The sequence below is a fragment of the Melanaphis sacchari genome, unplaced genomic scaffold (assembly GCF_002803265.2).
Source record: "Melanaphis sacchari strain LSU unplaced genomic scaffold, SCAv2.0 Contig78_pilon_pilon, whole genome shotgun sequence".
Lineage (NCBI taxonomy): Eukaryota > Metazoa > Arthropoda > Insecta > Hemiptera > Aphididae > Melanaphis > Melanaphis sacchari.
Window position 1 is genome coordinate 832566 of NW_020271554.1, and position 27812 is coordinate 860377.

General features: G+C 27.7%; 1 protein-coding gene across 1 annotated transcript in view; it reads right to left on the reverse strand.

The window, feature by feature from the left end:
* The window catches only part of LOC112601434 (fasciclin-2-like), a 154627-nt gene that overhangs the window by 23585 nt on the left and 103230 nt on the right, over positions 1–27812 (reverse strand). The window contains exon 3 of the mRNA XM_025349071.1: positions 22222–22376. Coding sequence (XP_025204856.1) covers positions 22222–22376 — 155 coding nt within the window. The remainder of the gene's footprint in view (positions 1–22221; positions 22377–27812) is intronic.

A 27812-nucleotide genomic window follows, 5' to 3' on the forward strand; every position in this document is an offset into this window, starting at 1 on the left:
CGTAAAACGCTTCTTTCTTCGAATGTTGGTTCAAAACATTTTTTTTCATTTGGTCAGCAACTATGCATACTTAACTATTAACTATTAAAACTTGGAAAAAAAAATACAAAGTTTTCGTAATAATACAATTAAAATAAAAGAGAAATATTTACATAAACTTATATTGATAACCAATAAGTTAAAGAAAATTATTAAAATATTATTAAAAATGTACATAGAAGACAGATTACGGGTCTTTCAATATTGAGAAATTAGTATACAAAATTATATTTTACTTCTTATCTTAAAAATATTAAATGTAAATTGTAGAATATTTGTGTTCATCAAATTATCATAGTAATAATATGTCATTGTAAAAAAAATATGTTTTTAGATTTTTCTAGTATTTAATACTAGATGAGTATTTTTTCTAAGTTTTACTAGTTTTACTAAGAACTTTTAACACATAAATTAATACATACTTATAGGTAATTAGAACGATAAATTTATTATGACTAATCAAATGAAAATTTGATTTTCTCGGGGAATAATTTTTAAAATTATGGTTTACAGAAATTTATTTAGTAATATCATAAATGTATAATTTTGATGACGAAAGCATAAAAAAAATTTAAAAAAACTTTTACTATTTATTTTATTACAATATCATTCAATTTTAATTTATAATATGGATTTTTTTTTATTTTATAGTATTTTAAATGAATAAGTATAATAAATAAAGCTCAAAAAGCTTTTTAGTTTTTAAATTTTCGTTAATTGAAAAGAGATTAAATTTAAAAAAAAAAATAGTTTGCATTTTCTAATTATTATAATATTCGAATAAATTTACCTCATGATTCGTTTAGGCTTTTTAAAATACACAAAGTTTTTGTTGGGTATAATATGTATAACAAAACCTTTGAAAATGTTTTTAAAATGAAAAATATGTTTAACGATCTAAATTTTTTTTATTTTAAATTGGAAAAGTAATAGCGTACTTAAAAAGAAAAGGCTTTTAACACTTTTGTTCGTATTAAATATGTTATAAACTTTGTTTCATTCGTAATAAAACTTTTTCATACATGTATATTGTATATCTATACATTGTTTTTCGCCACAATTTGTTCCGTGAGCTGTTTTTTTACATTCCGTTAGGTCACTATTTGTAACTCTATTATTAATATTATTATAATTTATAGCATATAAATTGAATGGGTTTTAAGCTTTGATAAGATTTTTTTATAATTATTATTATAACTTTGTGCGTGAATGTTTAAAGTATAAAAGTTACAAAACGTATTTGTAAAAAAACAAAAGAAAGACCACGGCAGATTTTATAATATAATAATGTCAGTTTTAGCGCTTTTTTGGTTTGGTTATATGAACCTTACTTGGAATATTGGAATATACAATATCGTTAATTATTTTTATTATTTTTTTTTTCATTCGCACAGAAATAAGGAACACATCTGTCTCAGAGGAATCTGGTGCAATTATTGGAGGAATCTGGTGCAATTATTGGTGCGTTTTGTAGTGATATTGGTTGTGAATATATTATTTAAGTAGCAAATAAAATTATATAAAAATATGATAAAAATTTTGCTATTGCAATTATTTTAGGCATTATAAGTGGAAAATTAAAAATAATGTAAGTGCAGTTATAATAGTATAACTAATTTGCCTAACTATGACGCCGTGTGATTAAAATCTAAGTCAGTTGTCACGGAATTAAGTGTTCTATTATAAAATAAATGAATAAAACAAGGCTTCAATTAAAATAAAAGTTGAAAACTTTTAACGTTTTACGAATAATATGTATGCATAAATGTAAACACATATCATGTCGTGTTAGATCAGACTGTCAAAAATGTAAGGATTTGCGTATTACAAGGGCTTAAAATAATCGCCAAATGTTTTTGAAGAAACCAATACTACCCACGCTTCAAAAAATAACTACGTAAAAAGATTTTTGAGAGTTCAATTCGTCGTAAAAAATTCCAATAGCATTATACAATCATTTTTTGGTTAATATAAGTGTATTAAATTTAGTTTTCTGGACGTAAGTCATAATATTGCGTAGTAAAATAATCATGCGGTGGATAAATTTAATATCTTTATGATGCACGCGATGAAGCGTAAAAATGATAATTTTGAAAAAATAATAATAAATTTGGAATAGAATAATTTAGCACACATATTGATTGAGATGATAAAAATATATAGTTAAGAGCTAGCAAAAACCAATAATTTTACATAATATTATTAAAAAAAAAAAAAAAAAAAAAAAAAGCCATATAATAAGTATTTTGTTCGATGTTATGTAAAATTGTAGGTTATAGGTAACAATATTTTTTTTTTGTCAATGCTAAAAAAAAAAAAAATAAATAAATAAACAAACAAACCGAAGAAAAAAATAAAACCTCTATAAATAAAACAAAGAATCGTATAATGCGTAATATTATTTATCTGACATAAATTAAAGCTTGTGATCCCGAGATTCGTAAATGTCACTTCAGCGGAAACGCGCGGCAAAGGTCGCAAGGCTATAATATGTACAACGGACTTTGGACGGAACGTATATGATTTTTAAATTTAAATTTAAGCACGACAACAACAATAACGTACGTCGTGTCATACAACTGAACACACGAAATCGTAGTTACACCACAGCGGGTTACGGGTTGACGGAACGAAATAAAGAAGGACTTTCGACAATTAACTAATTAAACGCATTTTTCGTTACAACATACGCGACATAACGTGCGCGTCCCGACACGTAGGTACGTCATGCAATACTCAGTGTTTCACTTTGCCAACGCGGCGTGTGCCTACGTAACACGCAAAAAAAGTTGCGAGGAAGTCGTTAATTATTATTATATGTTGTTATATCCGTGCCCGACCGAACCACTACCGTCGCGTATCGGACGTCCGTACCAAGACGAGCGAGCGATAAGACGGCGTGTCGTACACGGTACAACCCAACCAACATACGACATACGTACTATATTTTATAAAACACCGAATGATATACGCATTCAAAAATAGGTAATTGTTATATTTTGTGTTTGTGAACGGTGCGCGGTTTGAAAACGAGAATGACGGCAGACGACCGGACGCGCGTCTGAGGAAACCCACGGCGGCCGCGACGAAATCGTTGTCACACGACCCGGCGTAGCGCCGGGGTGCGGCGTGTGGTGCACTCTGCGGTTTCGGCGGCGGCGAAAAAGTTCACGGGGCGACTCGAGTTCCCGCGGGATGAAACCCCTCGGGCGAACGATATCGTATGCGAGCAATTATCACGTACCTCGAAGTCTATCGTAATGCGTACTCGGCGTTTAATAACGCGTAAGCGTGCACGTAATGCGGTGATGTATTCTCGTGACGTACGCGCGCGTGCGAGCTATAGCGGTGCGCGTGTGTGCGAAAGTAAATAAATGCGTACATTATGGATAGACGTTTTCACGACCACATACAGACGATTATGATATAGCCGAGAAGACGTGTGTCTGTGTGTCTGTGTACCTATGTAAAAGCGTCTTGTTTACCACACCAATTTAGTCGGTTTCGGGGTCGCGCGGCAGAAACACTATATGATATTGGTCTCCCCCTCCCAACGACGACGACTAAGACGACTACGACGTGACGGGCGTCGGTTCGAGAAGGACAGAGTGATAGGGTGAGAGAGAGAGAGAGAGATAGATGTATATAGAGAGAGAGAAAGAGTGAGAGAGACTCACCGGTGTATGTTCTATAATCCCAACCGCTCTGTACCGCCCACCGCTCCACGGTTAATGCGATTTGCGTGAAATTTGTTTTCATCAACTCCGACCGATGTTTTACGACCACCTGCGCTAACACACGCTTCAAACCCCTTACAAAGCTCGCACACACTCGCACACACACATACACACACACACTTAGACACTTGTGTACGTGCACATTACCCAGGACTTGCAGGGAACCCGCAGACCTCGTAAGAGGTGCAGTGTCCCTGTCGTCGTCGACGTCATCGTACTACATAAATCACGAGGACCGCCCGACGCCGGAGCAAGATCTATGCGAAATATAATAATGTAACGCGAATATTACTATTTAATGTTTCCGTATAAAAGTATGACACGGCGTTATAACGTTTTGCACCCCGCCGACGGCACACACGATCTTATTACAAATGTTTTCACGAGGCGCACACGTAACTATATATTATTGATGCGCATTCGCGTGCGCCCGTTCGACGACATCGTATCCGATATAGGTTACATTTTGCGGTGCACGCATTGCGACCAATTTTAAATTTTTACACGATATATTGTGATTTTTAATCAACGCCATGGCGTGATGATGGATGTGCACAAATTTCTAAGACCATTAATCATAGAATGGTTATCCAATTCCATAAAATTGAACGTACCTATTTATATTTATATATTTGTTTGCTTGTTATATTATGTGTTTATGACTCTGGGTATGGGTATAATTTTTATTAATATTATTTGTCTCATAAAATATTATTATTTCTAGAATCGTGCGGAGAATTTTAACGATAAAAAAAAAAAAACATGGATCTTAATATTATAATCTATATTTGTTTCATTCTTAAATTATTTAGCTTTTAGAGATAAACCGGCATTTATACAATACACGATTTCATCAACTTTTAATTAGTTTTGTATGCACGTTAAAACATAAAAATCATAATAAAATTGACTTTTTGTGTAAAAAAATAAGGGAAATATTTTAAAAATAAATTGATTTTGTTAATAATAGTTCTACACAATCCTATTGAATTTGTGACTAATTGTGTTTGACTTGTTAGAAGCCCCTGCCATATAGGCATGCATAGTATTGATAATGTTTTTCTTATGTATAACAATTTCATGAATTTATCACCAGTGAGCGGACAGGGTAACAATGAATTTGTAAAAGCAATCCTTTTTGGTTTATACCTAGGCCATCAATGGATGACGAGCAGTATTGCTATAACAGTCCTAATGAAGTGAAGTGTGATTGCATTCAGGATATCATTTAATTGTACACAGATCATATTTTTTTATATATTATAAAATACAGAGCATTCTTTTTCGACAAATAGTGTTATATAATTATATCGCGTAGAAAAATCATTCAAAAACAAACTAAACAACCTAGTGTAAAAATTGAGCACACGTTCAACAGGCTTAAGTTTTTTTATAAATATCTTAAATGTTTTCAATTAATATTTTATGTTTGATAATATTTTTATTTAAATCTACTAAATATAGTTTATTTTTAAATTAATTTTTATCTAAACATTTTTGTTTTAGTAAAAATTTTAAATTTTAAAACACGTCTACCATTCTATTAATATAATTATAATTAATTTTTAATCGGAATTTTTGTAAAGATACCTTTAGAAACTAATGATTGAAAAATTACTAAAAAATTTTAGAACTTGTATTTTATAACTCACATTTTTTTTTTTTGCGCGGAGCGGAGAAAGTTTAAAATCAATTAATGTGCATATTTAATTAATTTAATTATATTATTTTTTATTCTCATATGCATATTTCATTAATATGATTTTTTAAAAAACTTGACGAATGATTATATATTAAATGAACGATTTAGTTTCATACTTAATGTTTTAATGCTTCATTTTTTATTCATATTCACTTTATATATTTTTTAAGCTATATAATATTTTAAATTTAATACAGAAAAATATAACGAGTTCTTTTAAAATGCATTCAGTTGCTTATAAATCTGGGTTCAAACAATTTTATGAAAACATCTATACTAATGTATTAAAAATTATTCTTTGAAAAAATAATATTATTTAGTTACTCTTTTATTTATATTTTTTCCTTCGTGAATTTAGCATGATCTAAATGGGTTTCTTAGTTTTACGAAGAATTAGAACCTACACTAACATTATCTTTCATAAATATTTACATTAATTTAAATGTCTTAATTTTTTTCTTTGAATTTTCAACATGACATAATATAATATAGGTAATAATATACCGTCATGATGCTTTTAAAAACATAACAATAAATACAAATTATCTGCTTACGATTCACAAAAAATCGTAAAATCTTTTAAGCACAGTTGGTAATTGCTAGAGGAGTCAAGAATTATCAAAACATTTTTTTCCTTGTATCGTAACCTCGGCGAAATCTACTTTCAATTCGAATACATTTCAATAAATGCACATGGATCCTAACGAATACACGCGTTTAGGGCCATTAAAAAGTTTTTTCCTGCAAATATCTCAACTACTCCCATTATTATCAGGTCGAGATGGATTATTGATAACATATATTTGCACAAACGAATAAAAAGTTTACAACTCTTAGTGTATTATGTATACAAATATCACATAATATATAGGTACCATATAAATGTATACACGGTAATGAGATTACCGGTGGAGCTAATATAATTGAACAAAACGATATTCGTTTATTCACAAAGTTCGATTCATTTCTGAAAGTTTAGTGCATTCATTTTTTCTACTGGATAATTAAATTGAAGTACACCTCTAATGCGTGCGTAGATATTTCAAGTATATATCGATTGTACAATGTGTGTATAATATTACCCTACTGATTTCAAACCACAAAAACAAAGGTACTTGTGAATGGTTCTGAATGCTGATAAGCAAAAGGCGGATGTTCATGCTTTTGCATATATTTTACATTTAATAATAAAAGTTGCAGAGTAGAATAGAAATTTGTTATGTGGCCTATGGAAGACGAATTCAAAAATTTTATGTTGTATACATTTGCATATTTCGATCCATTTTTCTTTCAAAGCATATTTTTTTTTTTAGTGCATAATAATACATATTTGGGGTCTTTAGGTTTTACTTGACATTAAAAATTGAATTATTATCTATTTCAATTACTGTTTTAGAGATTTTATTTATTATACATTATACATTTACTTAAAAAAATTAATAACAATTTAATTTTTCAAATTAAATGAACAATAAAAGAAGACCAATACAAGTACATCAATTTTTATTTAAATTATTTATTCATTTTATTTTGATTTTAAGTTTTTAAAAGTTTTGACTTTCAAAAATTATTATTACTATTCCATAATAGATTAAATGTTTTTGAGCGTATTTTTACATTTTTTTAGGCATATAATGACGTTTTATCAAGCATGTTTTAAAATTTTTTACAGCATACTTAAAAGTTTTTTGAAGCATGAATATCCGCCTTTTACTGATTTTAAGGAATTATCAAGTTTTAGAGAGATTTCCAGTGTCATACCTACACGCAACGCTTGCCATTGCCGATGTAGTTATATAATTTGCAATACGACAACAATTTATACTTAATTTCTGTGGGTGGAATTAATTATGTTTTCCCGTTAAATTAGGTTAGGTTAATTAACCGTACACAAAAAAGAACAAGGGTGGCTCACTTTGTATTACTTGAACTTATAACAGTCATCAGAGCTGTATTAAAGTGGAATAGTAAGGATATATATCTCACTGGCTGTACAATATCGCATAAAATATATTTCGATGTTTATACCTACGTCATACGAGTACTACCACGAACTACTGGAATAAACTAATTATATTTGTTTATACTGTATTAACACGAATATTAAGTATAAGTAATATAGATATATCATAAAATATTTAATATTTTATCAGTTCTTGATTTCAACAAATTTATTTTAAGCGACGTTCATGACTTTTATTTTAAATGGAACTTATTGCACTCAAAATGACAGAAATATTTAATTTAAATTACCAAAAAAAAAAAAAGTAAAACGAAATAATATTCTGAGTCAAATCTTGTAATTAATTTTATAATTTCTAAAAAAAATGACGTAAGCGAGAAAAATATCGAACCTTATACTAATCACTATGATAATATTTATGATTGTGAGATACAAAAATAAAAAAGAAAAAATAAAAGATGAAAACTAACAATTAATTAATTAAAATATATTAGATAAATAATTACAGATTATAACTTGAAATGATCGTGATTTCGTGATTTAAAAAAATAACATGTATATACACGTACGTGTATATAATTATGCGCCGTCGTATCGAAATCTATATGACGTACTCTCCGCAAACAATTGACACTAACCCGCCGGAATATTAAGGCGGGACGTTGTACACCACCCGTGCTTATTAATATATTATGACTCGTAAAACGTATATACTCGCGGGGTGCGGTGTGTAAGGAATTTCAGTACACCAGAACGCCACTATCACCCACCCTTATTGATATTGCGGTAGTCCCCACGTACCGTGTCGGACACGACGACGACGACCCCTCGTCGTGTTATAAATATTATATCCGGTGTCGTCCGACGACACATTTCATGTTATTATTATTATTATTATTATTATTATTATTACAACGACGTCTGCGACGCACTCGAAAACGTCGACGGCGTTTAGAGTAAAGAGACCGACGCGCCGTAATGGCCCGTACGCCGACACGACAATAAAGCAATCCTTTTCCGACCGGATTCCGATGCTGTCGGGTCATCGGGTCCTGCGTCAATACACACAAATGTATATTTTATAAGCACACGTATATATATATATGTATGTATATTATTATGTACTATTATAGGTACGTAATACGAGAGCGTGCGTGTGAAGTTATATACCTATTATATTTTATAATACGACCGGGAGTAAGAAAAAAAAAAAAAATTCAAAGTTGAGATTGGCAATTCGTAATCGAAAACTCAAATGATAAGAAAGAAATCCATTAACTAAAGCGCAATATATTTTCGAGTACGACAAACGCCGAATAAAAAAATAAATAAATAAAATAAAATAAAATAAAATAAATAGAAACCGGGAATCGTCGTTGTGGTTAATAAACATCACTCCCGTCGTTTAAAACTTCCACTCCAATGTGCACGCCTTCACATGCACACCGCCCGAATACCTCACTATTTATATAAAATATAGCTATTTCACATTAACACACAAATGCGCGCGCGCACACACACAGACCGTGCCGAATCGTATTCACGTGGATATTATTTTATTTGAATATGTTACACTATATTTTATTGTATAGGTACCTACTAAAATATAATATTGCAGTACGAAAATAATATTGTGCACCCACGTTATTGTTATTACTGTTACGTATATTGCTGTTCAGAGTTTCGCGCTCTAACTAATTTCGACATCACGAATGCGAGGTGGTTAGAAAAAGGAAGCCGTACAAGACAGCACAAGAAATAATTAGGTACCGAAGTACATACGATTCTATATAGACGGAATTTTACACTCCGTAAAACTAATGTTGCGCACGGTGTGTAATAACGAATAACATATTTTCAGATCAAACGAATAGTGGACCAGGAAGAAGTCGAAACACAATTGAATGTTTATGGATGCTGTTTATACCTACCTAATTTTAATATATTTTGTCGAGACGATTTCACGAAATGTCAGAATAAATACGCGTTTTAATACGAAAAATATCTTTATGAATAACTACTCATAACAGGTTTTTAAATTCAAAAGAGGATCAAAAAACGTCTGAAAAAGTAGAAAATTCTTCCGAGAACATTTCAAGAGCGTAATATTAAAAACCTAACTCAGATATTATTGTTCTTTACTAAAAAAAAAAATAAAAACTATTTAATTCTTCGAAAACGAAAAAGTTTCCTCAGTGAATTCAAAGTCGTTTCTGAATTCCATATATATATTCTACGTTTTATTAAATGTTATTAACTGTAATAGCAGTCATAATATATAATACGATAAGATTTTAAAAGGGACGACATAACCTGATTAATAATTGTAATCTATTACAATCTTGTTGATTTGTGAGAAGTCTAACATGTTATATAATTTATTTTAGTTTGGTAATTTGTAAAATATACGGATTAAAAAAATTTTTAATTTTTACTTGAATTTTGTTTTTAATTTCAATATTTTTTACTATTTTCATATATATATATATATATATATATATATACTTAATTACAATAACTATAATAATATAAACAATAGTTTTATACGTAAAATTCGATTTTTATCAATAAAAAAAAAATATATATATATATATATATATGTATATAATATAATATATAGGACATAGGTATACCTATTCTAACAAATTAAAAATTAACTTTTTTAAAACATTGTTTTCACAAAATAAATGAACGTCTCTTAAATACAATATCACGTTAAAAATCAGATACAACAGTAATAAATATTTTAAGACCTAATATTTATTTCATATTAAGCATTATAAAATCGTGTATTATTGATTGATTTAGCAACATAATAAACATTTAGTTAACTTACATCTAAATGTTTATAATGTAATGGAAAATTTTTATTATATTATAGATACGTTATAACTTATAACGTTAGGTACGTAATTATTATAAATAGTCCAAAAACACAAAAACACTAATATCGCAGTTAAAAGTGCTAGATTTGCGTTGGATAGCGAAACCAACTTAATTTCAGAATAACCCTAACCGTGTGCCCGCGTATGATGGCTTTACGTGAATAAAAATAATTTTTATAATTAAATTTACAGTAACAATTAAAAATTAATCGTCGGAGCATTTGTTAGCTCATCGCACATGAAAATCAAAATAAAAATAAAAACAAGCACTACCCATATACCTATCGCCATATTCAGAATACAAAATATTGTTTTACTGAGGTTTAAAAAACGTATACGTTTGTTATTTTTAAAGTATATAAAACGTCGATAGTTTCAACATTTTATTTTTGAGCCGAATTGTTTATTTATTAATTCAATACAAACGTGTTTGTGTTTCGCATTGGCTTACAGAACCGCACTATAAGAAATGTGTTTTCTATTCTCGATTATCAATTATAATTTATAAAATATATAAATAAATTATATCTAATAGCGAAATAGTATGGTATAAATACATATGAAATGAAAGAGGCTGAATTTAAAACGCGTTCATAGTACATTATATTATATTGATGCACAATAATTTTGATTGGTTTGATACTAAGGATAAATAAATCTTTTTGAACAAAATGAGAGCACATAATATATATATATATATATATATTTATATATATATTATTAGATAAGCTATACGGTATTCTAGTGGCGTAATTCAAAACTAGAACTCGAATAATCCTTAGTATTTAGACATTTATTGTATAAAACTTAAAACTTTGGCAGTAAAAATACTTTTGTAGTTACCACAATGTATTCATATTTTATTTTTACTGAACACGATTTTAGAAGTTATTTTTCATCTAATGCACATTACGTACTTATAAGTCGTATAAAATGATTAGTGATTTTGGTAACTTGAGTAATAATTAATTAATTATAATTTATCAGAGAAATTCCTTGTCTGTACGTTGGAGTAATATTTGTTTTGAAACGATTTTGATATTGAATGCTATACAATGGGCAAGAGAATTAAGTTAGACAATGAATTTTCGTTTAAGAATATTCGAAATTAACTCTTATCAAATATATTATATACTTTTTCATATTACATCATAAGTGTACATTTATAATTTACAAACATGAAATATTGAAGTTGACAGTATGTAGTTAATAAGTTTCAGATATATTATATTTTGTTATGTATATAATTAAAATTAATCAACGAGATACGAAGGAACAAATATAAATTCGGTAAACAAAAAACTTATCGTTGTTAATTATGCAAAAATAACTTTTAGCGAATAAAAAAATTGTCGAAAATTGTATACTTTTATCTCAAGCTATAAAAGTAAGAAGAATGAATGTAACTGTTAGTTTTTTAATAATAAAAAGTTATTATTAATAAACATCATTAATAGAGAAGGATCACATTGATCTAGGCACAAAATGAGTATTTGCACCAGGCGGAAAGATTTAAACTACTTATTCAATATAATATATTACATTTTATAAATAATTGGTTTTTCTTAACCACTTAATTAAATTGACGTTTTTATTAATAGTTTATAAATAGAAATAATGCGTTTTATTATTTTAATAATAGGCATTTTTTTTTTTTTTTTTTTGTGTGCTTAAATAAGTTACATTGCTTATTTTTTAATATAGCTGAGGCGAAATTGTTTCATTTATTGAAAGCGTTAGAAATTGATCTATCTGGCTCTATCACGATGTCAGATCATCAGATCGATCAATTAATAAATTAAATTCCTCAGAACACACGATAATCCAGCGATAAACTCAAATGAGTGTCACTTTTTTTTCTTAATTTTCGAATACGCACTTCTGAACTCTTATACAAAACTCTTTGTTCGAACGGTATAAAAGTAGCAAATTAATTATTCAGTCCAGTACCGTATTATTATACGCATATAGTACAAGAATAACATCGTTTACTCAACCCGTCTTATAGAAAGTTTCTAAACGATTCATTTGTTCTCGAAACGGTCTCGACCCAGACAATTCATCATATAATTATATCATTATGATAATTGTGCCACCAAAATATGTTTACCGACGACTATGTACGATAAATAAGTCATCATCGTCTTATGCACATAATAGATATTAAGATATAATAGTAGCATAAATAATACTTTTATTATTCTGTGCCGTTCGTTTGGCGTAAATATTGAGTTATTCAATATTTCACACATAATATAATGCATTTAACGCATATGTGGGATGCCATTATTATGGTTTAAGTAGAACATTATTGCAAACACAGCATATTCACTAAAAAGTTTATTTGGTCGTAAGTCATTTTGAAAATTAATTTCATGTATAAATGCGTAAGAGGATTATATTTGTGGTAAAAAAATCATTAACTTAGATGATATGGTTCACATATACATGCACAATGTACATGAAATACATATATATATATATATATTTATATTCACGTTAGCACAAGGTACAACCGTACGTTACATCCAAACAGTTATTTCATATCAAATAACACACAAAAAGATTTAAATCTTTTCAATTTATACGCGTATATACTCGAACTATTTGTATACAAATACCTACCTGTAATCCTGTAATCCACTTATACTTCTTTTTTTTTACGAATGAAATAAGTAATAAAAATAAAGTTATTGCTGAAATACGGTTTATCTGTGGTTTGGTTTCAGAAATATATATTGATTCACATCTGTATCGACTTGAACAGTTATTTTACAGTTTTATATAAAATACCGAAACCATAATATAGCTATCGTGCTGATGTCTAGATGTTTACATGAGACAGTAGATCATGTGTACTTTGCTTATTACATTTTTATTTTTTTTTTAAATTTTGTGAAACTTTTTCAAGTTATTTAATTTGATTCAGACAGATCAAACTCAAAAAGTATCAGCATCATAACATCATAACACAATGGTATAACTTATAAGTATATATTAATTTATTTTTTATTTTAACTTTAGTTTTAGCTACAAGAGTAACGTTAAAATTAATTTTTGTTGAAATAGTTGTTAAAATAACAAACTTGTAAACGTATCGTAAACATTTTTAGTATTATATATATTTTATTAAACTTGTAATTAATTCTTCGGTTGTGAAACCATCATAAAATATACAGTACGAACTATTAAGTCGCACGTGTAACGTATATATCCGTTTCCTATCGCTTTAGAAGAAATATCTATTAGGAACAAACTTAGCCATTAAACACATATTTACCAAACTTCAGTAATGTACAGGAACGTTTGTAAAAACAACTACTATATTTATTCATCAAGGATACCGTGAAGAAGATAGCACGAATTTAATATGAAAGTTATGAGAATAAGAGGTATAGTTACATTAAATAAAAAAAAAAACCCTTACACACACACAGACATATAGTAAACCAAAATTAAAAATACAATCTTATTAACTATTTCAATCAGTATAGGAACTTCTGAGTATAAAACGAATTAATAAACTCTATAATATTAAATTTCATATAATAATAATGATACATACTACACGAATAATATTAATATATAATCATTATAAATTATTACCACATAAACCTTTTTATTATGAATGTAATTTAAAAATAATTTCATTTTGTGTGCGCTTTTATTTCATGAATGTAAAAAAAAAAAAATTAATCTAGAAAATATTCTATCATATTAAAATAATAAATAAGTAATAAAAATGATGTGGTTAAATTAGAGTGGAAAACCTGATAATTGACGTTAAGGTCACTATGTTGACCATGTTACCATATAACATATTATACAATGTGATATATTTCCATTAAAAATATGAATTTAAAATATTATTTTGATAAATTACATTTTTAAATTTCAATAATACACTAAGTACTTGTGACATGTTTATTGTTTATACCTACAGCATCTAGATTCATGTCTCATTAATTGATTGTGACATTTTGACACGGATCTTTATGTCACAGAATATTCCATTTCATTGTGTTTTATTAATGTTATATAACCAAATTATTTTTTAAGTGTTTTACGATAATAATAATAATAATAATATTAATAATAACAATAACAATAATAATAATGATGATAATAATAATAATAATTTGACGTTTAAGATAGAGAGTACATTACACATATTATATGATATTAAATGCATGTATTTTTTTTTTTTATATGGTGAACTATTTAAAAACAAACCTAATCGTCCATATTTTTTTGTAATTACAATATTCCATAATAACTCGTTGAAGTGACGATCTCTACAAAACGATTTTTAGTCAATAAATTAAATAAAAAATAATAAAAAGAAGAAAATACACGAAAACAGTAATTTAAAACCAAGCATATTTTTTAGTGAAATATAAACCATAATTTTAACATGTCGAAATTTAAATCTTTTTTTTTTTTAATTTACTGATTAATATTACATTTTAAAGCCACTACCCAATTAAATCCTTCAGCATACATTTTTTTTAATATGAGCTAATGTTAAAACAATTATGATATTATTAATGTGGGTGTAAAATCATACATTTACTACTAAAACATATAAAAAAGCTAGTGATATTTTCAAAAAATAATATCATGAGAATCACAATTGTAAAGGCCATATGCAGTTTGTTTTTAATAAGGATCAGTAACTAATAAAATACTAGAGAATTGTATATTAAACATAAAGTGTATGGTTTCATTTCAAAAACATACAAAAACATAAATTATTCATATGTAAAAATGTCGCGTATGACTACATGCATAATTTATCTTACTATTAAAGCACTTGTAATATTAATACAAAGTCATAAAGGCTATATACATCTTTGACCATCCGAGTCAAGGATCAAGATTAAAAAGAAAAAAAACTTTGTAAGCTCTAAAAAACTTATTTAATATAAGACGACATTTAGCACAACTGATAGTGTTAGTCCAACAATATTAATACTAAAAATATCGAAGTAACTATACCATGTCTATATATACCCCATGGCAGAAACGTTTCTCAACAAGGAGATCATCATCAACACTCGTGTCAAATCACTCTTCTAAGTAAAAGTGCTATTTATTTAAGTTTTTTTTTTTCATTTATTTCACCACTCACTCAACCTTTTTTTGATAAACTTAATCAAATTAATTTTATATTTTATAAATAAAAATTATCTATTTGATTTTTAATTAATTTCATAGCTTATATAACCAAAGTAGTAAGATAAACAAAAATAGTCTTAAAATAAGTATCTCAATCACTTTTCTTGAGAATAGAAATATATTGTACGACTTCCGTAACTCCATTACAATCACAAAGATTACATCAGCATATAATAAATTATATAGCTAAAATTATCATAGAGTTTCGAGGCATAATTTAATAATAATAATAATTTCTTACGTAAGTATTCTAATTATAAATGATAACATGTTATTGAACCATCGATGAGATATTAATTCGAAGCAAGACAGCTAATATAATAAAACAAGTACATTTTAAATTGTTTGATATTTAAAATAACATAAATTAAAATTTACAGTGAAAAAATCATATAAAAATTAATTTGATTGAAATAAATGTACGTGCTTATTTGTATTGAAGGAGAAGATTATTTCTAATTTAAAAACTGAATTTATTTTTTTAGACGTTTGAAATAAATAAATAATATTAAAGCAAGTAATCAGTCACAAGAAACAATAAGTATTAGCATTCTACTATTCTGTAATATCTCAAAAGTGTTTCAAGAACAAATACTGAAGAAGTTTCACGATTGCATACCCCCAAAGCGAAAAAGACCGGAAAAAGTACTTGTCGTGAAGAGCAAAGAGAAATACAATACAAAAGAACGTGAGATGAATCAAAAATCAAATATCATTTCATTCTAATAGACAGTTACATTCTATTAAGGTTAAATGTGTATGCAAGGACTAGAAGAATGTTATTTGAAGAAGAAGAAAAATAAATTGATTTTTATAATTTCCAAGCAGATAACGGTTTTTTTTCAAGTTAAGTTAGAAAATACATGTATATGTTTCGTAGACAATGAACTACATCAATAATACTCAGATATTGCAATATTTTATACTATACAATTTAGCATGACTGTCGATCATTTTGTTTTGAAATTTAAAAACAATATATTATTACAAAATCAGTTTATTGATATAGCTAGTATGTAGATTTTTTCATATTTGCATTATCATTAACGGACAAATTAGTTTGAAATCTACTATACGGTGATCGCAGTGTTGCGGAATATGGTAAAATGTATATATTTAATGATTTACCACAGAGTAATTAAGATGTTTTATTGGAAATTTCATTAAAGTAATATAATTTTTTCAACATAGTGATGATATTTATATAATATACTAGCTATAACTACATTGAAAACATTTTTAATGAAATTCTTGTGGAAAACTGGAAATATTTTAGTAGTGTCGTATTTATTTTTAATCATACTGTTTACATCAAATGGTAAACTAAATTCTACCGACATTAGACATACACTATATAATACTCGTATATTATTATGATGCAATAAATTTTGATTACAAAATGTAGAATGCAAAATTAAATTCTTCAAAAAAACCAAAATTATTATTAAATGATCATTGAATTGTGAACTATATTTATTTATTTCATTTTATAAATAACGAATTGATTTATTGCATTCAAATACCTGAAAATAATTATTTTATAGAAATATATAAAGAAATGTCTAGGATTCACTAAGAGAAGTTATTTTAAATATACGATATTATATTGGGTATCCCAAAAACAGTTTCATGAAAAGTAGATATCGCGTTGACCCATAATGCGGTAAATGGACACTATTGGATAGCCACCTGACATTAATATTGTTATAAACTATAGAAATTTGATTTTTCATACATATTTCGTACCAATATTGCAAAAGTCAGTATAATAATCAATAATCGGTTGAATAAAATATTGTTATAAATATGTTGATATATCAATTAAATAATAATTAATTCATCTATTATGGGATTTAAGACGCTTATACATCTATATAACTATTATAATTTATAACAGTAAGATACTCGAGTGATTATATAGGTACCTCTAAAAACGCTCGAGGCAACTCGAGTAAGATAATCCACCGGTCTAGAATGGATAAGACAGCAAATAGTATTATTAATATCAAACACTGTTGTTACGTTTATAGGTGAACGACTACCATAAATCGCGGTCGACATGATCATTTTCATTAACGCAAATGTATTCAACGCACATACTGTGTACACGTCATATATTCGAATTTCACCGAATTTTCATCGGTCCTTCAGTTTGCAGGACCAAGTGTTATTATTATTGTAAACCGTAAGCGCGGCCTACCAAATGAAAGCTTCATTATATCCGGTTACAAAAGCGGTTACCGCTCATAATAATTGTGATTTGGTTACGACGATAATGGTATTATTATAATAATATGTTGTTGTTATCGACGCACGTCGTTGTTAATGAAATATTCGTCCATTGTCGCGTATTTACACACGCACACAAACAATTTCTCTCACACCTAATAGAAAAACCTCTCTACGTTCCTCATTTTATAGTAAATAATGATTATTTTGGATAAAAAGTGTGGAAAAATGTACGAAAGTAACAGCATGTAAATCGAAACTATTCATGTGTGCATATCCGTTTAAAATTAAATCCGAAAAAAAAAATTGAAAGAAGCCATTTTTTCTTACAGCTACGATGTAACTATAAGTATAATAATATAAGGCACAAATTTTATCATTGTATAATGTGTAAAATTAGATTGTGTATACCGGAAGTAAATGTTCAAGCATGTTATTAATAGTTGATTGTGTTTATTATAACATTGTATGTAGGTACCACTATGGTTATTATATGCACATTCATAGTATGTTTGCGTGTTTGCGTGTATGTTTTATGTTTACTGTTTTATCTATCAGTCTATCACCTATACTTTGATTATTGTTCTCAATTTTAACAGATCGCATGAATAATATTTTAATCACAAAAAAAAAAAAAAAAAACATTAATTACAAAAAAATAAAACCAGTAGGTTGATTTTATTCTGAATAATTTGTATTATTACTCGCACTATAATATTTTTTCTAATTTTAACTCTATTATAATTATAAATAACAATAAATATGATAACAATAACGATATGATTATAGTGTGCATGGAATAAATAAAGATAACCAATGTTGAAAAGAAAACGTGTAATATATGAATTAAGACAGTCGGACTATAAAACAGTTTGGTACACATTTAATGTATTTCATAAAAGTATAGTATCGTACTTATATATCACGTACAATGGCGTATTTTTTTAACTGTATTAGATGTAATTACATTTATTTTATTATTGATAACAGGTAACTGTCACTTATATTAAATTATTATGATATCACTAGAACAGGCAACGTACCTCGACGATGATGATTTAAAATTATTTTCACTAAATCACTGACATGCATTTGTATTCTTGTAAACCAATGTCAATCCTTGTAACTAATAGAATTAACTATTTATAACTATATGCTTTGTAGCTATAACTAGTTGTTTATAGTTATTGTAACAACTATTCCTCGTTAATTACATTTAATTAGATCATTAATTGTCTATCACAAAACAATCTAATCGAAGTTTGTCCGTTGACCTCCATATATTGTTCAAGACATACTTGTATTTATCTCTACGTTAAAGTTTTCTCATTTTGTCCTAATTAAGAAGGAACAACGTTTATTCCCAAGAAACATAAATCATTTTTGGTTAGGTATAGTTATGAACATAATCCCTCTCCGCTCATAAATACGATTTTATAGATGATAAATGTCCTAAAAGCAAACGTCGGTATCCGAGTCTAAATTAAATTCCCGTTTCATGGCGTGTGTGATCGTGTGCAGGTAAAAAATCCCGACACTTTCATTGAGCTTGCAGTGACGGTCGTGTCACCAGCACAGGCTAACCACAGTATTGAAACCACCCTGCAGCGTGTATCGGTTAGCCGACCCGTTATGACTTTATTGTGCACTGTATTAGGCGAATGCTCGTGAATTTTGTTGTGTACAATACAAACACGTTTTATACAAGAATCACGTGAAGACTAATGCGTAGAATATTCGTGGCATTTGCACGGGTTTTGAGTATTTTTATCTCACACGGTACGCCCATTTATTATATAGCCGATGGAATGACGAATATTCGAGGGAAACTTTAGCCCGGAGTGCATTCGAAACACGTGTTACAGCGACGGGAGAAAAAGTACCGTGATGGCCACTACCGTGGTTGTATCAAGCATATTATAATATGTACATATATATTGTACCTAATAAATGTTGTGATTGCTTTACGTCAAAACAGATTTTTGAAAAATCGGCATGAATTCGGATTTCCGCGAAACACACAAAATATATGTTCATAAAACATATCTTAAATTCACATCGATTATACATTAGCGATTTGCGGAGACGTGCAGAATACGACATAGAATGAATAAATCGAACAAATTCATGTAAAATAATATATTCATAGAGCAAATCTACAAAGTAATGTTGACGTTTTCACGAGCACTATCTCAAATCTCATATTCTAAAGCAACTGGATATATAAAGTCAGATGTAATTTTGTTTGTTTTGCTTATATATTATACAATATCTGTATTAAAATAATATATTTTAAAGACAGAAATATATTTATTTTTTTTTCAATAAATAAAATACGATTGATAAAACACATTTAATAAAAATAGCTTAAATATTAATTAACGAGAAAAAATAAAATAAAAGTATATTTAATAATACCTAGTTATAAGTTATAAATTATTCTTCAATACAATATAAATGAATATTATAATATTATAATTTAAAAGTGGCTTATGAAATAATTCAATCTATTTTAAGGCGTTTGAACGGATGCAACCATTAAAGGTGTACATATATATTTGTTCAAAACAATAAATTCTAATATGGAGTCGTATTATATTGTACAACGCAAACTATTTAAAAACATATATCAACATTACCATGAAATACATGAAATTAACGATAAAGTATCGTATATAAAGATATTTATTGTTTATATGCGACTATATGTTTTGAGACAATCGTTTGCGTTCAACGGTGAACCCGATTTTATAACTTTAATTATTACATAAAATCTTATGGGTTTTAAACGTTTTTTTCAACAAAATTTATTTTTACAAGTCATGAAAAAAAATTAAAAAAATAATACTCGAATTATTAATGAGCGAAGTTTAAACCGTGTTTTCTTTAGAATAATGAAAGTCAATAAATTATTCATATACAAAGTTTTCAAAATAATAATCATGACATCTAAGTGTTCCATTTATTCAGCAATAATTTATACAATTATGCTGCTTTAATAAATATCGTATTACATACTATTTTTCATTTTATAGCATAATGCGTAACGTTAGTTACTCGTATATATATTTTTTTTATCTATAGTAAAGTTAAAAAATATGCAAACTGGTACTTACAGTGGGTACCAAATAATGCAGTATTATAAGAAAATACGAAGAATCTGTTTTTATTATAAACAACAACGATATCATTGGCTTCTTATTTTTTATTTTTATTGATGTCGTGACAACGTTAAGCTGGCATACGTCGCCACACTGGGGAGACAACTTAAGTTTTTGCAGCCATGTAGTCGACAAATTACAAGTCATTGCAAAAGTTTCTTTTTGAATTAAAAAGCAATTAAGTCTGAGAAATGGCATTGCCGTTCGTTTGATGTTTAAACAGAGAATTAGTATAATAATAGTAGTGATAATGATAAAAAAAAAAAAAATAATAAAATATTTTAATTCAAATACTGTAATTGAATAAACATTTAAATAAAAAATGTTTATAAAAATCAACTGAAATCGAATAAATGCGTTTAATGCCGACCAATATCTGAGTCTTAACGCAGATGAAAATTTGTGGTGCCTTTTATCTTATAATAATAATAATAATTAAAAAAAACGAATGATTTATTTTTTATTTGTGCATGACCGCCAATGACACCTAATCGAGAAAATCGGGTAAAAATGCGCGGAGTAACAAATTAAAAATAAAACACACGCCCATGCGATGGCAACACGACGGTGATGTGCGCTTGGAGTTAAATCGTGTAAGAAGAAGAAAAAAGAAAAAAATTCGAGAAACGGGGAAAAACGGTTGAAAAAAAAAAGTGTTTGATCCAAAAGTTTGTTTCTGGTAGCCGGACCTATCAATTTTCCGTCCCCGACCAACAAACGACAATTTGTCCAATGAATCGGAGATTATATTCGAAAAACACTTTGGAACAAGATTACACCACTATAACCATAATACATGATATGATGATATTACATAATGTGATCGTTTACGTTGTCATGCACGCCTGTGTGTACACGCATGGCGAAATAGACTTTGACGGAGAGAGGGTGAAGAGGAAGAGAGAGAGAGAGAGAGTGAGAGAGAGTGAGACGGAATGAGTGTGTGATAGGAAGACAGAGTGAGGGGGATTCGGTTCTCGGCTGTCGTCTTCGGCTGCCAAGGATCGCAGCGCAGTGCGCGTAATCTGTTTTCCTCCTCTGCCGCGTAACGACGCCGACACGAATTCGACAGCCGACTCACCGCTAAAACCGTTTCGGACTAAAACACCTTGACGTAGGTGCGAGCTTCCGGCCGATCGATCGTTTCCCACCGGGGCAGTGTCATTGGTATGCGATTACATCGTATTCGCGTGTCCATCGCGCGAAATACACGCGTATCCGGACCGACTGTGCGGCGTACGTGCAGCGGCGGAATGATTAATGGACCGGAGAGCAAATAACGGGCGGCGATAACTGACTAACGATATTACATGTATTAGGTACTCACTGGTCACGGTCAGCGTGATGCTAATGGAATGACCGCGTCCGTCCATGCCGGTCGCGGTGCAAAAGTATCTGCCCATGTCCTCCGATTTGACCGTCTCGAACACCAACAGAAGTCCGGTCTGGTTCCGCGGCATGGCCCACTTTTGCGAATGAACCCTGTGAAATCATCGTCGTCGTCGTTAGTACACGATAACATCATTGTATCTATTGATTTTTTTTTTTTTTTTTTGAATTATCGTAATAATTATTATCATCGATCTAAAACACGATTACACGGATGACCAGACGACCCAAAAATATATTTTGCTGTTAAACACACAACGATTACGGATGGATCATCTACTCACAACCCTATTAAGAGTTAAACATTGTTTTTTGATTGATATAAAACTGTATCTATAACCGTATAGTTGTTGTTAAAATAACAGTAAATATATGATGAAATAAATGAAAAAACTCTCTCGAAAAAAAAAAAAAAATTAAACGAGTTGATTAATACGAGCGTGGAGGGACCAAGGGAGTCATTCGTATCAAGAATTGTGCAACTACCATCGCCGCTATAAAATATTGCGTTTTATTATTTTTACAGCAAGTATAATAATTGCAACATAAAGTACAAATTGTTATTCCCTATGCTAAAAAAACTTAAATGTGTAATAATATTATTACTTAAAATTCTGTGGCATTATAAAATATGTTTATTAACCTAATATTAATATAAACAAATAAATAACACGTCGTTAAAAACCCACGATTGTAGTTTAAGTATAAATCTAACAACATCATTAAGAATGACATCAAAAAACATTTTTATTGGAAGTGCATAATTAATTGTTAAAAAATACCTAAGTATTACGAATCATTAAAAAAAAAAAAAAAAGGTGGAATTTTAGATTTTTAGTAGAATTTTACATTAGAGAACGTTTTTACAACGCTATAGTCATCAAATAAATGGGTTGAAAAGAATAAGGGGTATTGAATAAATCAATTTTTTTAGTTACACAAAAAATATATATTGGATTTAAAATAATGTGTGTTTTCTTATATCTATCTATATATATATATATGGTTATGTCAAAAGTCACTTTTTGTAATACAAAATTGCTTTGATCATCAACTTTGAGATCAGAGTGTGCTATCAAATTAAATTAAGTTGATACTTTATGAGGTCAAAAGTAATAAAATTCTCAGTAATTTTCATAATAACCGGAAGAACTAAAAAAAAATATGGAAAAATGGGAACATAATTATATGTAGGTATTACATCACTATTATATTTTAAATAATATATACGCAATATCAATTTTATTAAGAAAATATTTTATTATTTTATGAAAAAAAGTTTTAACTTTAAAATGCTTGAAATTTTCAAAAATATTTGCGATACCATTTTAAAGACATTATATGGTACTTAAATAATTTTGAAAAATACGTTTGTTATTCTTGCTTTTTTTTATCTATTTATAATATATAAACATAAAATTTGTTTTCAAAGTTATTTTTGGTTTTTTCCCTATAAATGTTGATAAAAAAATTATATCATTGGTAAAATGTTGAAAATTTAACACAATATTCTTCAGCAACTGTTATTATTGAAATTTATAAAAAAAAAGTTATAGTTAATCTACTTTAATTTTTTATAAGCGTATAAGTTAAAGTTTTGACAAAAGCAGATTGTTCTTATCTAAAAATATCAATAATATGATTGTTGTTTTTTTAAGTTTTAATTTTAATGAAATCGGATATTTGAATATATGTGTTTTATGAAATCGCTGAAAATCAATAAGTGTCAACAATTATAATAAGAATCAATATTTCAATATTTCAATTACATTACTGTATTTTATATAATTTTATTCGGTAACTTCGAATAACTCGATGTTCGACAGAATTGATACATAAATAATAAAATAATAATTATAACATTATTGCAAATATATACTGAAATTCTTAATTATATTGTTCAACAGTTATTATTTCGTTATTTTAATAAAGTTTTTTGTCTACATATATGTATAATAATTACAGGAACATTAGCATAACATATTTTTAATTTATTTTATCTTATACTTTTGATATGAGTGTAAAATATAGTCCTGTTTACTTATATTCCATGATGAAAAAAATTAGATACCTAGTAAATTGGATTTAATTTATTTACGTAAGTAATGCAATTATTTGAACATTTCTCATACTTTGATATGGTTATGATTAGTCTAGTTTTCATTAAAATTATACCTATGTTAATAAATATTAATTAACATGAATAAACACAATTATATATACGTGGAGGTAGATTTATAAATAATCATTTAGTTTGTATTGCGAAATATATAATATACAGGATAAGTTTTCATCATTCTAAAATTTTAAATATATATTTTTAAAATAATAAATAAAATACGTACACGTTGTAGGAAAAACAATCATTTTTGATCAGATTAGGCTAGATTATTTTTTTATAGTATTATTGTCATTTATATTAAAGAGTTCATAGAATACAGTGAGTAAGTTTCCCAACAAAATCACAAGAAAATGGAAAAATCATGGTGTCCTATACTGTATGCAATCAATATATTATGTAAATGAATTCTACATAAGTCATAAATTTTATTTACGATTAAATTTTAAATAGTTTTTCGCTATTTGAAACGGATAATTCTTATAAATGCATCGAAAAAGTTTTTATTTTCTGCACTTTTCTGAGAGAAAAAAAATATAAATCAAATGAAACCATTTTGTGCAAATCCTGTAGTAAAATACTACCGCAATCATAGTATTTAAATAATTATTGTCAATTATTCTATTTTAATAAATCCCTGAAACGTGCTGAAGCTTTATCGTGTATTATATTTGTATGATGATTAACTATACTACATAATAACATGAAAATAAATTTCACTTGGAATTACAAGCGCGTTTCATCGTTATTGTGTAAGAAATGTTATTATTCACATGTGTAATAAATACATGAGTAACTTAATCTGAAAAATAGAAACATAACTTAATAAACATTCGAATAACACGAATAAACAAATCAACGCCTGCTGGCTTCTTTTATTTAATTACAACTTATCATATTATTAAAACAATCCCAACCTATCGGAATATATAACGATATAGCAATAACTGTAAATTCTATAGTTTGTATATATTTTTAGTAATATATGAAAATCGAATTACATTATTCAAGTCAACTTTTACACCGCAGTACTACGAAATATACATTTTATTCGCCCACAAGTAAAACAATATTTTTTTGATTCAGATAAAAATGAATGCAATTCAATTTATACAAAGATATAATAATAATTAATTATCATGATGATTGACTATCAATAATGTTTTCACCTAATAATAAACATGTTTTTGTTATAATAAGTTTTCATTGTTACTTGTCAGGTTTTATTTTAATGAAATTAATATGAATATAGTTTTATTATTATTAGATTGTCTTTTAGCTCTCCATAAATTATTATTATTTACTAGCTATCAATAAATATAACTTGGTTTATTGTGATAACTATTAAATCGCTTAATTATTTTTATGTTTAAAATAAAAATAATTAATAATTAAATATTTTGAATGTTTTTTAGTCGAAGTAGTGCATATTATATAAGTATAGACTTGAATTTAAATATTAAATTTAAAGCTTCCCGCAAAAAATTATTATAATAAATCTAACATTTATGATTTAATAAATTCACCATTATTAAAACATAAAAACAGATTAATTTGCTATTTATAAAATTAAAGCCCTTATGGTTCATAAAATATTATGCTATACTATAGTGTAAGCAAATTTGATGTCATAGAAAAAAAGTTCCAAGCACATAACAATAAAATAAAATGAATAAATAATATTTTCATAAAGATTGTTTCAAAATTAGACATATAAAAATAAAATGATGTCTGTAAAATAATCCTTTAATAAATATTTAATAAAAAATACAATAAAAACTATATTATATTATAAAATAATAATTTTCAAAAAAATAATCCGAAATCGATTTTACTAACATCAAGCAAGCCATAGATTTAAACACTCACGTTTTACTGTAGACTTTCTTTATGGTGGACTGAAAACTACTGAGATATTCAAAAAAAGACTACCCTAATGTACCAAATAGATAGAAATGTCTAACCAATGGATAAGGTCAAATGCAATACTAGAAGCACTCAATCTATAAGAAAAAAAAATGCCCAGAGATCAAAACTAAGAAAAAAAATAAAAAAACAAAATAAAATATAAAATACTTCGTTGTAAATCTAATACATCACTCGCTTCGAAACCTAAAACAGTAATATTTATAGTATATATTGTGTAGGTATACTATAATATACTAGTATATAAAAAAAAAAAATAAACATGTTAGATTTTGTTTTTTATCAAACGCGTTTTCATTTTAAACAAAAAAAACAAAAAAAAAAAAAAATCGTTCAATTCTTATCATTATTATAATGTATACGTAGGTACTTAACGGAATACACAACGGAAATATGATCATATTTGTAATATGTGTTGATTAAATAGATTATGATCACAGGAGTAGAGTAAAAATTAAAACGTGCGTGTCACGTTGACGTTTCGTGTAGGTACGTACAGGTAGTGTACCTGTATATTAATATCATGTTCGCCAGTGGGAATCGCGATGGAAAGCCAAATAAGATAATTTAATATATATATATATATTATATTATTATTATTATTGCAGTAACTACTCCGAATAATAGAATTAATTAACTCTGCTGTTTGAATACGACTATAAAATACAGTCATTAATTCGTATTTCATTCGTTAATAATTTTGTTAAAAATGCAGATGTACCGTGAGTGTGCAAGATAATGATATAATAATATAGTCAGTACGTGTTCGAATATAACATGATATCGTCCCGGAGGAGTTAATGCGCATCGAGCAAAGTATCGATATTACACGCATACACCGACCAAATGCGTGTTCGGCTGGTGGATGATGATCGGAAAGTTTACGTTTATAATCAGCGTACGGCATTGACGCGACGGGAATTTGAGGCGAGAACGATATAATTTTTTTTTTTTTTTTTCCGAGCGTGACCAATAATAATGTGTTGACTTTTTTTCGTGTTTTTTAATTTTTTTTTTTTTTTTTTTTTATTTTCAATTATGCCGGTGTAAAACAATTTTTATTTAAATATCGACTACGACTGTTATTTGACATCGGAATATGGCCAATCGTATAATCTCGAGTCGAATCCACTAGTTCAGACACGTTGGCTATTTTTCAAACTACCAAAAGCTACTACCAACATAAATTACGTTAATCAAATAAAATGTTGTTCTTAGAAACTCATTTCAAACCACAGATACCTACCTATACGCTCTAACACAATATTATTATATTATTACAATACATAAAACTCATACAACCATGTAATTTGTAAATATATATATATATACGTTTGCAATATTGTGATTGGAGTGTTAATTAAACTTTACGAGTAGGAATGCAGTGAAATAGTTTTCTATTGTTATTTTCCATCGTCAGTTTGCAATAATGTGTATATGCATTACTATATATATTTGCATAATGTTGTGTACAAATTCAATAT